The sequence below is a fragment of the Scatophagus argus genome, chromosome 6 (assembly GCF_020382885.2).
Source record: "Scatophagus argus isolate fScaArg1 chromosome 6, fScaArg1.pri, whole genome shotgun sequence".
Classification (NCBI taxonomy): Eukaryota; Metazoa; Chordata; class Actinopteri; family Scatophagidae; genus Scatophagus; species Scatophagus argus.
The window spans coordinates 5,615,693-5,629,625 of NC_058498.1; the positions used below are offsets into that span (position 1 = coordinate 5,615,693).

At 41.8% G+C, this 13,933-nt stretch overlaps 1 protein-coding gene across 4 annotated transcripts in view; it reads left to right on the forward strand.

The window, feature by feature from the left end:
• Positions 1-13,933, forward strand: part of lrp8 (low density lipoprotein receptor-related protein 8, apolipoprotein e receptor) — a 154,964-nt gene that overhangs the window by 119,069 nt on the left and 21,962 nt on the right. For all 4 annotated transcript variants that reach the window (XM_046390966.1, XM_046390967.1, XM_046390968.1 and 1 more), the window contains exons 10-13: positions 5,714-5,885; positions 8,834-9,058; positions 9,671-9,789; positions 11,371-11,510. In XM_046390966.1, the coding sequence (XP_046246922.1) occupies positions 5,714-5,885; positions 8,834-9,058; positions 9,671-9,789; positions 11,371-11,510 (656 nt within the window). The remainder of the gene's footprint in view (positions 1-5,713; positions 5,886-8,833; positions 9,059-9,670; positions 9,790-11,370; positions 11,511-13,933) is intronic.

A 13,933-nucleotide genomic window follows, 5' to 3' on the forward strand; every position in this document is an offset into this window, starting at 1 on the left:
ACGGCAAATGAACTTTTTTTTGTTTGGAAAAGGAGAGAAAAGAGTGTTATTAGTGATTACTGCCATCGGTCTTAGGTTGAGTCATTATAGGGTGAACTGGTCTGGTAATGAGAGAGCGTAAAGCAGAAAACAGGCCCTCAGTCTCGAGCTAAGTGGCATAAAAACCACCATTGATTGCTTCATGTCTCTCTGTGTGAATCTTTATTGCCGTTAGGCAGAGCAAACAGTCCTTGTCAGGCCAAGACAGTTATTAGAGTAGAGGATGGACAGCAGAGAAGAAGATATGAAGAAAAAACATGGACGCACTGTACGAATATTCCTCTGCTCATTGAAGTAATGCAGAGATGCATCCGCACTGTTGATTGTGTGTGGCACATGTTATAGCGTGTGAAAGGAGACAGAAAAAGGATGAGATAGAGAATGTGACTGGATTATTGTTTATGCTGGGGTTTATTTAGTCAGCAGCGCAAACAGGAATGAGACTATAAAAGCAGAGACGTCTGCTTCGTGAAGCTGACTTAATGTGGACTTAATGAAACTGCAGTTGCCTCATTCCTAGACTCACATATATGTACAACCCAGTCGCACACATGAATGACCACAGGCATTGGCACGCATACACGCTTTGAATTCCGGTCACACAAATGCAGAGTAGTCATTTCGAGGCGTCACGTCAAAGTTCGTACACAGACAGAATTCCCCCGCGACCGACTGGCCTGGAGGAGCGTCACGTTCTGTGATGAGATATGACACGTGCCAATATCATTTGCACATATTGAAGTTCAGGCTGCAAAATACGAGGCTGATATTTGTGTGTGTGTCCCAGAGGCACACAGAAAAGCACAATGTCACCCTCAAGCTGTCATACATAGCTTTCCCTTCCTGCTTTTCTTATTTGTACTGGTTGTTGTTAGTGCAAGGTGAGCCCATGAAGATAACTGTGAAGAGGAAGAAGAAGAAGAGTCACTTACTGAGCTGAGCAACTAGCGCTGCTCCTTGCGAGTGCATTTCATTCTAATCCTAGCATGCGGTTTCAGGCTCTGCAGATATAATATCAGAGTAACATGTAACCGGTATCATGGCAATGTTAATTAAATGAAATCCTGGGAGTCATAATGTGTAATGTCATAATACTTTTTTAAGCTGGTTTTTGTGTGCATTTTTGGTATCAGCTTGAGGCCACTGAAGAAAGTCTTGCTCCATACTAATCGTATTTATTGTTTTTGTGTTTACGCCTTTACTGGTGTGATGCCACTTACTGAATCACCAACTTGGGTGAGAGAGAGTGTGAGAGCAGAAGTGTCGAGGTCACCTTTATGTATGAGGTATGAGAGTAAAAGCCAGAATGCACAGCAGAGCCTGAAGAATTTTTTGACCAGTTAAGTCATATATCATATGTCACTCAGAGCTGAAAATGAAAGATTTTAATCATGCAACTAAAACTTAAATGGCTTCAATTCCACATTGTGCTTTTGTTCATCGTTGACTTATGTTAATAATGAACAATATTTAGAGATGCTAAGAAACACATTATCATTACACTGCAGATTTGAAGTGTCACTCAAAACAATGAACCCTCACTGGCTCTACTAACAAACTTTCACGAGCAACAAAACGGAGGAATACAAAGCAAACCCTGCAGCTGTTAGCCTTGTAGTAGTTGTAGGAACTACCACCCTGCAAAATACAGCAACAGTGGTTTTGGTCTTTAATGAGAGTTGACAACTGTACCCTGTATGACAGTCAAATAAAATACAGGAGTGAGGATAAGAAGAGAAAGATCCGACAGCATGGAATACATTACAGGTGCACACGCAAGCTGTTTAACAAAGGCAGGACACACTGTCACAACAACGCAGAGGAAACTTACAAATCGCCTGTGGACCAAAGTCTTGCTTTTCTGATTATTTTTATATATATTTATTTTATTTATTTATTTTCTCTTGTTCCTTGTTCTCTCTCACTCCTTCAGTGTACTGCAGGCTTAACCACAGTGCCAAGAGCAGTTTGTGCCACACTTGACAGTTTGAGCACACACTTTTCAAAATGGGTTTAAAGCAGTGGTCAGATTTTCCCCATTGTCAGAAGATTTTGCCATGGGACCCAAACATGTTGTGGAACACTGTCAAACCTCATCTCAGAACTTTTTTCTGCAGTCTTAGTCTTTTTATGGACTCCACATAACATTTCATTCTGTTTACACACAGATATTTCTCATCTACTTCCTGTCTTTCCTTTTTTTCAATGACCTATCAAGCTCTGTACATGGTCATGGTCAACTTTCCTCTTTGATTAGAAGAAAATGTAGCAATTTCTCATAGAAACTCTGGATTTTCAGCACTGAAATAATGAGGGTTTACATAGCTTGCTTTGTCGGGAGGACTGCAAGTTGGATGACTTTATGACATTTGACACAAACTGTTGACAGAAAGTTTGTTTCTGTTCTTTCTGCTGCAGCATCTTTTCATCATGATATACCGTGGTCTTAATAAGCGCGGCTGATCTATGTGTGTACGAGCAGACATAACATCATCCTAATAACCTCATACAGTGTGGCTGCATTCACACTGGCTGAAGCAATACATCCCTGCCATCCTGCAGAATTTCATACCTTTATGTCTGACCTTTCTGTCTGTCTATATGTTGGACATTTTACTTTGCATATCTCCCCAACATAAACATTGTGCTTTGGTGTGAATCAAATCAATGCTCCTGCAGTCCCTGACAGCATTTCCCCTGTTCGTATTTATCTTTTCACTGCATTATCTTAATTGGCTAACGGGGAAGAACAGCCCCAAACTGGCAGCGCAGATTAAAATATATCTAGGGGACTCTATTCTTGTTAAGAAATTCGGTTGTTGCTCTGCAGGAATCCATTGAGGAGAGATGATATTGCACTTTTTGATGACATCTATAGTGCCATAGCCTGAAGAAAACAGTGACTCAGCTTTTCTTTGCCTTGAGGAGGACATTTTCCTGCGAAAACAGTGATGAGGGATAAGAGATGTTGTCTTGAAAAAGTGAGTGGATTGATGGAAGATAAGTTAGATCTGTCTCTGTCCTTTTTAGACATGCCTCAAAATGTTCTTACTCCTCTTTTTCTCATCCGGTCTTTCACACTTTTCTCTCTCACTCTTTCACTCTCTGCCCATGTGACTTTCTTCCACCTCCCGTCACTTGAACGGTTGATGTCTTTTCCTTCTTGCTTCCTCCCATAATTACATCCTCTTACTCTTCATCTCTCCATGACTGTACCTGCATCCATCACATTTGCTTGTGCCTGTCTCTTTTCTACTTTATCCCTTTCTCTCTCTCTCTCTCTCTCTCTCCCTCCCTTTCTCTGTCTGTCTCTCTCTCAGCAGGTGAAATTGATGGTTACAAACCTAGTAGTCAGGGGAAAATGATTGGATCCAAACAGTAGTAGAGATGTAATATTTTCTCCCTGTGCAGTAGCCCGTATTAAACCAGGGCTGAGGAATGCGATTGAGAGATGGTTGACTCTGTGTGAAAGTATGAGTTTTTGTGTGTGAGTGTGTGTGTGCGAGCATCAGTAAGTGTGACTGTTGCCCAGCTTTGTCTCTTTGCGTGGTATTTCTGCTTTACTGGACAGTGGATAGAAGAGTAACATGACAGGTAGAAGAGAGAAATGAGGATGAAGGAAAGAAAAGGAAAGAAAAGAATGAGTTGAGGGGATATTTGTGCAAAAGTGAACAAACGATAGAGAGGGACAGACAGAAATTCAGGGAAAATCAGTACTGAGGAAAAAAAATAAAGACTAAAAGGGAAATTACTGGAGCGCAGTGTGATGACAACATTAACACACTGACAGGTGAAGCAAATAACATTAGTCATCTGTTTACCATGCAGTGTTCTGCAGGGAAACCTTGGGTTCCGGCAATCATGTGGATGTTCTTTAACACACACCAACAACCTGAACATTGCAGACATAATTATCCCCCCTCACATTTTGAAAACAGCACAACACAACCCCGGCCTGCAGATACCCCAGATCCCAACCTGATCGAGAATCTGTGGGATGTCCCAGAATAAGCCGGATCCATGGAGGCCCCACGCTCAATGCACGGGACCCAAAGGATCCGACGGTCCGATGTCGGTGACCACAAAATACCCCCAGAGGTCCTGTGTGCTTTCCCCAACACATCAGAGCTGTTTTGGCAGCACAAGGGGGACCTACGAAATATTAAGCAGGTGGATTTAATATTGCGGCTGATCGTTGTAGATTGTAAGGTAAATTTCAATAAATTCAAATTATTTGTGAGTGTGTTAGGATGAAAATACTCAATGCAGGCATGTGCACAAACAGCATTTTTTGTCTGTGTGTAGTAAAGGTAAAGTTCACCTTGTCAACTGCTTGGGAATCATTCAAATGCTTGAGTCATGCTCACCTTCAGCCTGCTACAAAATGTGCCCCCGGTAACTAATGTGCCAGTGAACATCACACACCTGAGGAAGACAACCCAAACACAATTTTGACATGGTGTTGCACTAAAAATAGAACAGTATGTCATGTCCAGTTTTTGAGCTACTTTATCCACCTGGCACATGTGTTTCATTGCTTCTCCCAGCAGCAGGACACACACTCATGAGTCCATATTCAAAGACAGTACTCTCTAAATGGACGTGTCCTTTTTATACCACTTCACAGACATGTATGTGTTTTCTGCAGAGCATAAGTGTGCCTTTGTGTGTGTGTGTCTGTACAGAATATATTTTTTCTTTTAAATGGTTTATTCTGATGATTTATTTATGCTCACGTCATCAAAAATGCATGCTATGAGGTCTTGAATGGTACAAATGCAAAACAAGACCTCTTATATTATTTTCACCTCTCGGGAATAAGAATGAACGACTCAGCACCACCCGCGGTGTCTTTGTAGACTCCCGTATGTGTATGTTTTTAACAGTACTGCTGTCAAAATGTCATAGGAAAAAGAAAGGACTGGGGCACATTGACTGATTTGTTGCTAGTACAAACAAAACTACTGTGATCATTCTGCTGCAACTTCATGACAGCCAAAGCTGACAAAAACATTAGGGAAATACACATAAATAGAAATACATACATATAGAACCAGCGTAAAATAGATGTAAAGTTGTCGTTGATTAGCTGGCAGAACAGGATTTCAGATTAATAGGATAATCATCCAGTTTTTACATGTCATGTTGCTTGATCATCAACATCTCTTACTTTATCAGCAGCAGATTTTCAGCTCTTGTTGACATGGCAACACACAACAGAACATAATTACATCGAACTGTTCTGCTAGTGAGCAGCAGCGGCACAAAGTCAATGTGACCTTGTCTGTCTTAGGAAAAGTGTGAATTGCACTTTAGCAAAAATGCAGATATGCTGGTCCACCATTTAAACACAGGTTTGGGACGTGTGCTGCAGCTGATGTATTATTGTCAAGGTCAGCAAATGACTCCTTGTCACAAAGACGCAAGCACACGTATGACTGACAGTGTTCAAAGGGCCTGTGTCTCTTAAGAGCGGGTTGAGGATGATAAATGTACTCTTTTGGGGTTAGAGTAGTAGGTTAATGTCTGTCAAGGGTCTCCACCCACCTCCTGAGCATTGTGGCCTCTCTGTGCAATTTCTCCAATATCAAGTAATAAATAAATTGCAGAAAATGTTCTCCAAGAGACATCCTCATACATGATTTAACATGAATGTCTCGCACCTGTCCATCAGGAAAGAGTCCGTACCTGATGTTCACCAACCGCCATGAGATCCGTCGCATTGACCTGCTGAAGAGTGAATACGCGCAGGTTGTTCCCACACTGAAGAACGCTGTGGCCCTGGATGTGGACGTGTCCACCAACAAGATGTTCTGGTGTGACCTGTATCATCGGAAAATATACAGGTATACACACACGTGTCAGAAGTGACTGACAAGGAAGTTTTTATGAAACAATGAATGACTTGAGTGGTTTGGATAACGCTGATACGTCATTTTTTACCCAGTCTGTCACTTTGTTTCTTGTGTATCCATCCATCTTGTCTGTTTCAACCTGTCGCACCTTCTGGTAGCTGGGATATACACACCTGGGGGCTGTGTGTGTGTGTGTGTGTGTGTGTCAGTCACACCTGGAGGGCTGTGTCATCTGTCTTTCAGTAAAAGGTGGAGTTGTTTGCCCTTCACACACAATGGCAGTATGTGAACACACAATTACACACACTGTAGGTATATCATTACTCGGATCCTGTGCGTGTGTGTATGTGTGTGTGTCACCCGGATGGCTGGCAGGTAGTGGGAGGGGCCCTTCTGTCATCTCAGCTGAGCCATATGCTCCGTCTAATTTCACTGCCTCGATAATCACCACCATTACTCATCTGCATACACACACACGCAAATACACGTTCTTCCACACAAACTCTGTGATACATTTAAGGACAGGGTTAACTAGTTTGTCACGATGAACTTGCCTTAGGAACCAACAATGAACACACACATGCATTTGAAATGGCCAGCAACAAGTAAATTTATGCAGTTAAATCTATTTGAGTTGGCTGTGTTTGACTCCTTCTTATCCTTTAAAAACTGTGTATTTTATACACCCAAACCATAAAAGGATACCATCAGCTTAGTGCTTTTATGCTGAAAATTTTGTATTGAATGATAAGACAAGTACTGTAGCCTATTTCTCCATTCACTTCGACTGGGTACTTCAATTGGGTATTTCAATTGATGCCCACATTTCCAATTTCAATCAGCAATCTACGCAGGTTTGGTGATTGTTTCCCCCAGCTTTTACTAGTATGAGCTTAGTGGGCAGTTTTAAGAATGAATTTTTCCCCGTTCATGCAGTAAAGCATTTGTGAGGTCAGGCAGTGATGCTGTATGAAAAGACCTGGCTCACAATCTCCGTTCCAGTACATCCCAAACGTGTTGGATGGGGTTGAGGTCAGGACTCTTTGTGGGCCAGACAAGTTCAAACTCATCCAATCATGTCTCTATGGACCTTCCTTTGTGCGCTGGGGCTCAGCCATGCTGGAATAGAAAGGAGCCACAAAGTTGGAAGCATAGCATTGTCCAAAATGTCTTGGTATGCTGAAGCATTAAGATTTCCCTTCACTGGAAGTAAGTGGCTGAGCCCCTGAAAAACAGCCCCATAAAGAGGTGTGTCTGGATACTTTTGTCTAAATAGTGTTGCTAACTTGCTACCAAGCTACATCCATGAAACACAGAGACAGAGAAATCTCCACAGAAAAGGTGACAGGTGTAGATGACAACCACGCATCCCCAGAAACTTCTGTGCTCACTGTAAATGACTTTGGCACGTACAGCACTCACTACTGATTGTTGAGGACAATCACCTTTTACCCAAGCATCTTACTTTCTTTTCTTCTGATAAGGAGCATTTTTCCAACAAATGGAACGAATGTAATGGAATCACCTATTTGTATTTAGAAGTGATTCCTCCTCATTGTCCTTCACTGTGACTGTGTGGTTTTCTAGGCTAATTAATAGTTATTAGCAAGCTACGGGTCGATGACTTGTTAACTTCTCCCCGTGATGGAGATGTCTATTGCAAACAATAATACAGCCAATTAAAGATGCAATCTGCTCAGCAGTCTTAGTCTCATCTGTCTCTGTCGTGTTTCTTATTCCAGGCTGCCCTCTGCTTATCCCTCCAACATGTTCATCGCAGTCTGGCTGCATATTTCACACTAAAAATAAGAATGTAATTAATAATATCAATACTCAGTGAAAGTATATTTTCACCTTACAAACTAAAGTATGCAAAGAGAAATTATGATAAATTTAAAAAGAAATTATGATAGGATTGGACAAGGGATATCCTAGTGTGATATGTTGCACAATGAATCTGTGAAAACTTTATTTTTTATCCCACTGCCGTCTGTAATCTACAGTTCCTAATTAGACCAGTGTACCACTAATAACCCAAGGGATTTTGTCCAAGTCGTCTTTGCTCCAGCCCTCCTTTTAATTTGCTCCCCGAGTGAGAGACAGGTGTTGGATCCAAGCTATAAAGCCTGGGAGACGAGAGATAGAGAACCCTCCCATGATCCATCACAAGACAGCAGCAGGTTAACTTTGCTCCAATAAATGGAGATGTCTGCAGTGACAAACAGTAACACAGCCAATTAAAAACACAATCTGTTACCAAATCCCTGAGTCATCCATCTCTACCTCATCTCTCCCTCCAACTACCTCAAAAGCCTTCTCCTTTAGTTCAGTTGCTCCACTCGCCTGTACTTCATTCTTTTACGCTTTGCCAACACGTGGCAACGAGATGTAAAGTGTCACATTGCGTTTCCCAACCTTTTCACAAGCTTGTCTGTATTGTCTTGTTTTATAGCCATCGTGAAGTGAAGTGTGCTTCATCTAAAGATGTTGAGGAAGGAACAGAAAAGACAAAAAAAGCAAAATGGGCAGACGGCAATTGGCAAGCAAAGGGGGAATGGAGAGAGATGGAGAGGACAAGAGACAGAGTGACAAAAATAGAGAAGCAGGCTGGCTGTTCTGCAGGCTGCTCATAGATAAAGACAAACTCTCCCTGGGAGATACTGTTTGGTGAGAGGCCTGAAATTGTTATAGAAGTGTCAGGTTTGGGTGCCCCTGACATAGCAATACCTGTTTTCCACTATGTGCAACTAGGTATCCAGAGCATGTATTAGACTCACACCCGTCTTCACAACAAAAGGAGACCAGAACTGAGAGCAACAAGCACAATTTTTGTGATGGATTTGTATTATGTCTCCCTCTTTTGGCCTGTTCCCACATAATTGGCTATATCATAATTTCATAAACACTGACTCACGCAACTGCTCTCTACCTTCTACCAGTGCTTACATCAACAAGGCCAGTGACTCGTCACAGCAAGTGACTCTCATCGACTCGCTCCACTCCCCTGAGGGCCTGGCCGTGGACTGGGTCCACAAGAACATCTACTGGACTGACTCGGGCAACAAGAGCATCTCCGTCGCCACGGGAGACGGCAGGAAGAGGAAAGTGCTGATAGCCACCGACCTGAGCGAGCCACGGGCCATTGCTGTGGATCCTCACCAAGGGTGAGTGGAAGAAGTTGGGGGGTGAGATAAGATGGTTAATGAGTTGAACAAAATGGTAGGGAAGGATGGAGGCAGGAAGTTGGAAGTGGGAAAGTTGCTGGACAAGCCTGTTGGCATCATTGTGAATCGGGGAAAAGCAGATCTTTTTGTAGGAAGATGAATTGTGTGGCAAAGTAGACACAGACAACGAAGCAATTATTTGGAGATACAGCGAGACTCTTGCCTTTTCTATCTGCATCTTTCTCTCAGATGTCTTCAGTTCCCCAACGGACTCACAAATCACAAATCTACAAAGCAACAAAGCATGAAAAACATGTAAATGAAGCCCAGCTCTAATGGACACACACGTAGTCCAAGTTTCCACTACCTGCTGTCTGGAACAGTATCTGCCTTCCTCTGGTGTCTCCAAGGCCTTCAGAAGTAAAACAATTTGATTATGAAGAGAAAATAAGGTAGAGACAGGGTCAGTGAGACAGGAACATTGTGTTATGTAGTACAACCGATTCATCCGCGTTTTTAGTGTCAGCTAAAATTGACTACTTGGCACATGAAAACCACTTTTTCACTGAATTGTACGTCAATGTCTAACTGGTCGATGTATATCTTCCATAGGTTTATGTATTGGTCAGACTGGGGAGGTCAGGCCAAAATTGAGAAGTCTGGGTTGAATGGAGTGGACCGACAAGTTCTGGTGTCTGAACACATCGAGTGGCCCAATGGAATCACTCTGGGTAAGGAACGATGCAACTTTGAACATACAAGGCTCTCTGAAGAGAGCAGAGAAAACTATAAGACAACCAGATCAACCAGATCTGAGGGCAATTTTATCAACAAAGTTATAATGCTAACTACTGCTTCTGGAAAGAGAAAAAACAAAATGGTTTCAGTAAAGTGAACCCCAAAAAGGAGACAATAACAGACGAAACAGAGGGAACGAAACAAAACAGCAAGAGCTGTGAGGAGTAAAACAGTCTGGGGGTGCTGAGTGGCTCTTGTTGTTATAGCTCAGTTTGTGTCAGACTCTCATCAATCAGCGAACACAGGGCCTCCGAATTAATAAGCCAGACGCTCTGTGCCGTCGATACCTCCCATCATCCCTTTCAACTCCCTCCGCAGCAATGGCCAATTTTTCACTGCTGCCCTTGCCTGAGGAGAAAGAGAGGCGCACCGTCGCCACACTCTGTGGAATTGAGTTGTCACTACATCTGTATGAAAACAAATTATTTTTTAGAGTAAGGCGAATGAGAGAGTTGCACTATGCTGCTTTGGAAGAATGAGTGGATTATTTTCCCGTGCTCATTGATTTCATACAGAGCAGGTTATTGTCTGAGTCAGGAGGGATGAAGTTAAAATAAATAAATTCCTCAGTTCCTTTTGAAGCTTACTCAGCCGACTTAACTATTGCATACAAGAGCATATGATTAAAGTCCTGATTTTTGAAAGTCCGGAGTTTTTTAGAGCTTCTTATGAAATCAAAAGGGAAGGCACAGTGTTGTTGCTGACATTATTGTGTCAGTCTGGAATTTTTGAACAAAATCTTTCAAATTTGACCAATATCATTCAAGAAAATAAATACATTTTACTAGAAGTTCATGTCTGCTCAAGTCTTACAAAAACTAGTAATTAATCTTAAGAAAAAACATTAAATAAGGTTTTCACTTCATATTCTTTTATTATTATTATTATCATTTTTATGCAGCCTTTTATTTTTAGTTTTCCACTTGTATTTCACTTTGTATGAAAATGTATGTGGTAAAGTGTTAAAAATGTACAGTTTGACATTGAAGATGTATAAAGTCTCCTGCAATTCTTTATTCCTTTACAACTAGTAAAAGCAAAGACATACTTGGAGTGTACCCTTTGCTCTCTGGTTTGATGGAATCTGTAAATTTTCAAATTAACCACAAAATTACTTTGAGGCCCTTAGCCAGAGCACGACAATGGGGTAAACTGTATTGGGGACTGTTACGGTCACGGTGATAGAATTGTAAAACAGCAGCATGTTTCTTTAACAGAAGTCCAGCAAGACCAATCAGTTTGCCCAAGGTCACATATATTTTCCCCAGCAAAGAAGTCAACCGGCAATATTACAATCACATCAGTGTTTTCTCAGTGCAGGGCCTCAGCCGTCACGTCAAAGAAGATTGATGGTGTGGCTACTGGGCCATTGCATTCATACACCTCTCACCCTAATCCTTTTCTCTTGGAGTGACCTCTCTCCCTCGCTCTCTCTCTGTTTGTCTCCTTCTCCCTCCTTCCTTTCACTCCTTGGTTTTGTCCCTTCTGCCTTCCTCCACCCTCCTTCTCCTCAGACTTGTCTAACAGGCGTCTCTACTGGGTGGATTCCAAGCTGCACCTGCTGTCCAGTGTTGATCTGAATGGAGGCAACCGCAAAGTGCTGCTGTCCTCCCATGACCACCTGGGACACCCCTTCGCCCTCACTGTTTTCGAGGTACAAAAGCACTGACGTTAAAATACCGGAACGGTATCAGTCCACCTGATGGTACTGAAGAGCGTCAAAGCTCTCACTGTGCTGGCTATGGAGAGATTTAAAGTCCCACTCTTTCAAAGTATAATCAGATTTTTCCTTTATTAGTAAGAACTCTCTTAAGCAGCAAAATATTCAATCCTGGGTATCAGAGCTCCCACCAGCAGTCAAACTTGAAATAGTTTTTTGCCTCAGAAGTATTTTTTAAGTTTGCCTTTTTTAGGTAAATATAACAAATAATTAGCCAAGAAAATGCAAGGCTAACCAAAGTACAACATGGATACAACTAATTATAGCATGAGGGGGGAAAACATAGCTTTCAAATCAGCTTTCTTGAATGGCATCAGTGAAGCTGAGAAATATATTAAAAGAAAACAGGAGAATTACCTGGAAATTAAGCAGATTTTTATTTTCATTTTCCCACTTTGGGACTTGGCGTGGATCACCTGCAAATACTTGCCAGGGTTTGTAGGAGGTTTGTACCTGAAAGGCAAACAAGATGCTAATGTTGTTATACAAAGGTGTACGCACAGAAAAACAGATCTATCCTCACGTCTCTCTGCCTCCTGACACTCTCATATCTTGTTCGATTCCCATCTTGACAGTGTATTTTTGGATTTTTGTTGAGCCCAATTTAAACATTGGACATGAGTTTTTAGCCGTTGTAGTGTTATTGTATGATTAGAAACGCTGGCTAAGTTCCTTACTAGAGACTGAGGTTTACAAATACAGCAGGATGAATGCATGTATATTCTTGTTGAATAGAACATGTTATTAAGGAACACCTGTTGTGTTGTCGTCTGTTGCTTGTTTAAAAACGCATCATTTCATTTTCAGAGAATAAGATAAGAGACAAGAGCTTAAGAAGTTGACAAAGAGAAACAAGTGAAAGGAGGAGTGCTGTGGAACTGAGTGAAGGCCTTATCTTTTCAAGGGCTGGCAAGTGTAGAGTCACAGTAAAGTACAGCAATCGAGGAAACTAATTGGAGTGTATTTATTGATGCAGGAGCGAGTCAGTCTGTTAAAGCCTGTCGAGTATAGATGATATGGAATTTGAAAACGAGGACCGAAGGAGAGCAGAGCGAGGATGAGGGGGAGAAAGAAGGGAGGTGAAATGTGAGCGATAGGAAGCACTTTCTCCATTTCTTCTCTTTGCTGCACACACTGTGATGATGAGAAGCGATGGAAAGCAGGGACATCCATCATGTCCAGCTGAGTGTGCCTGTGTGTGTGTGTAAAACAAGAGGAAGAAAATGTTTCAGGCGGCCACTGAAAGTTCATCCCTCGAGATTAATAGCCCTCAGCTCTTCTGCTCTTTGTTCTGCTGGTTATGATACAGATCAAATTAAAAATCCTTTAGCAGTGCAGCAGATTGTCCTGGTCCCAGCAGACCGATAATGGGAAGTTTGTTTCTTTGGAGTTGGCTGTTTTTGACTTGTGAACTGAAGCCGTTTTGTCCATTTAATTTAGTGTCTTGGAGCCTTGTGGTGCCTTTTTAAATGTGAGGATTTGTTTTGTTTCGTCATTGGCATATCTCTGAGTCTTGGACTTTTGGTAGGAAAAAAGCAAGCTACATGGGTACTACACCTCTTGTTGTAACAGGCGTCATTCTCTATTTTCTGACGTTTTATAGACCAAATAAAACGAGAAAACAATCTGGAGATTAATTAATATAAGCATACAAGAGCTTTGTTGAGCATGTTAGAGATATGAGGTGTCATAAATGCGAGCTTTGAAGCAAGTGTTGTGAATTTGTGTGAATTTGTGTGTCGGGGTTCACCAAAGTTAATTTTGCCTCGCCACTCCTCTGAGCAGTTCCATTAGAGCTTATTTCACTTTTGATGCAAGCCATTAAATTATGTTGATATTTGTTTTCAATCCAACAAAATTTCCCAAAATAAAATGCAAAGTTAAAAGTCTGACTGAGGTAGTAAAGAAATATTGACAGGAATATTACCAAGGCAGCGACTCTACCAACTGGGCTCGCTGACCAGATGAGAAATCTGGTGGAATCCAGAGCTTCTGCTGCCTGAGGGGATGTTAGCCTCAATAAGGATGTTAGTTCTGCTGTAGCAAGTAAAATATTTTTATACCAAGTTGGCAAAGTGTTATCTCCAGCGTTGTTCACTACTATCAAGGTGTAGATTTGTCCTTTATGGGGGAGGATGGGGAAGAGGGAGACAGGCAGAGGAAGAGGCTAACTGAGCCCCCCATTACTTATTGGCTACAATAGTGTTGTTTGTTTGTTTGTTTGCTATTTACAAAGCCAGTGTTAGTCAGTGTACTAGGGGGATAGCGAGTAGATATTTGAATCACCGACTGCACCTTGAAATGAGAGTTGAAGTGAATATTGAGACTGTAGCATGTGTGACCACAGCTTTAACTTA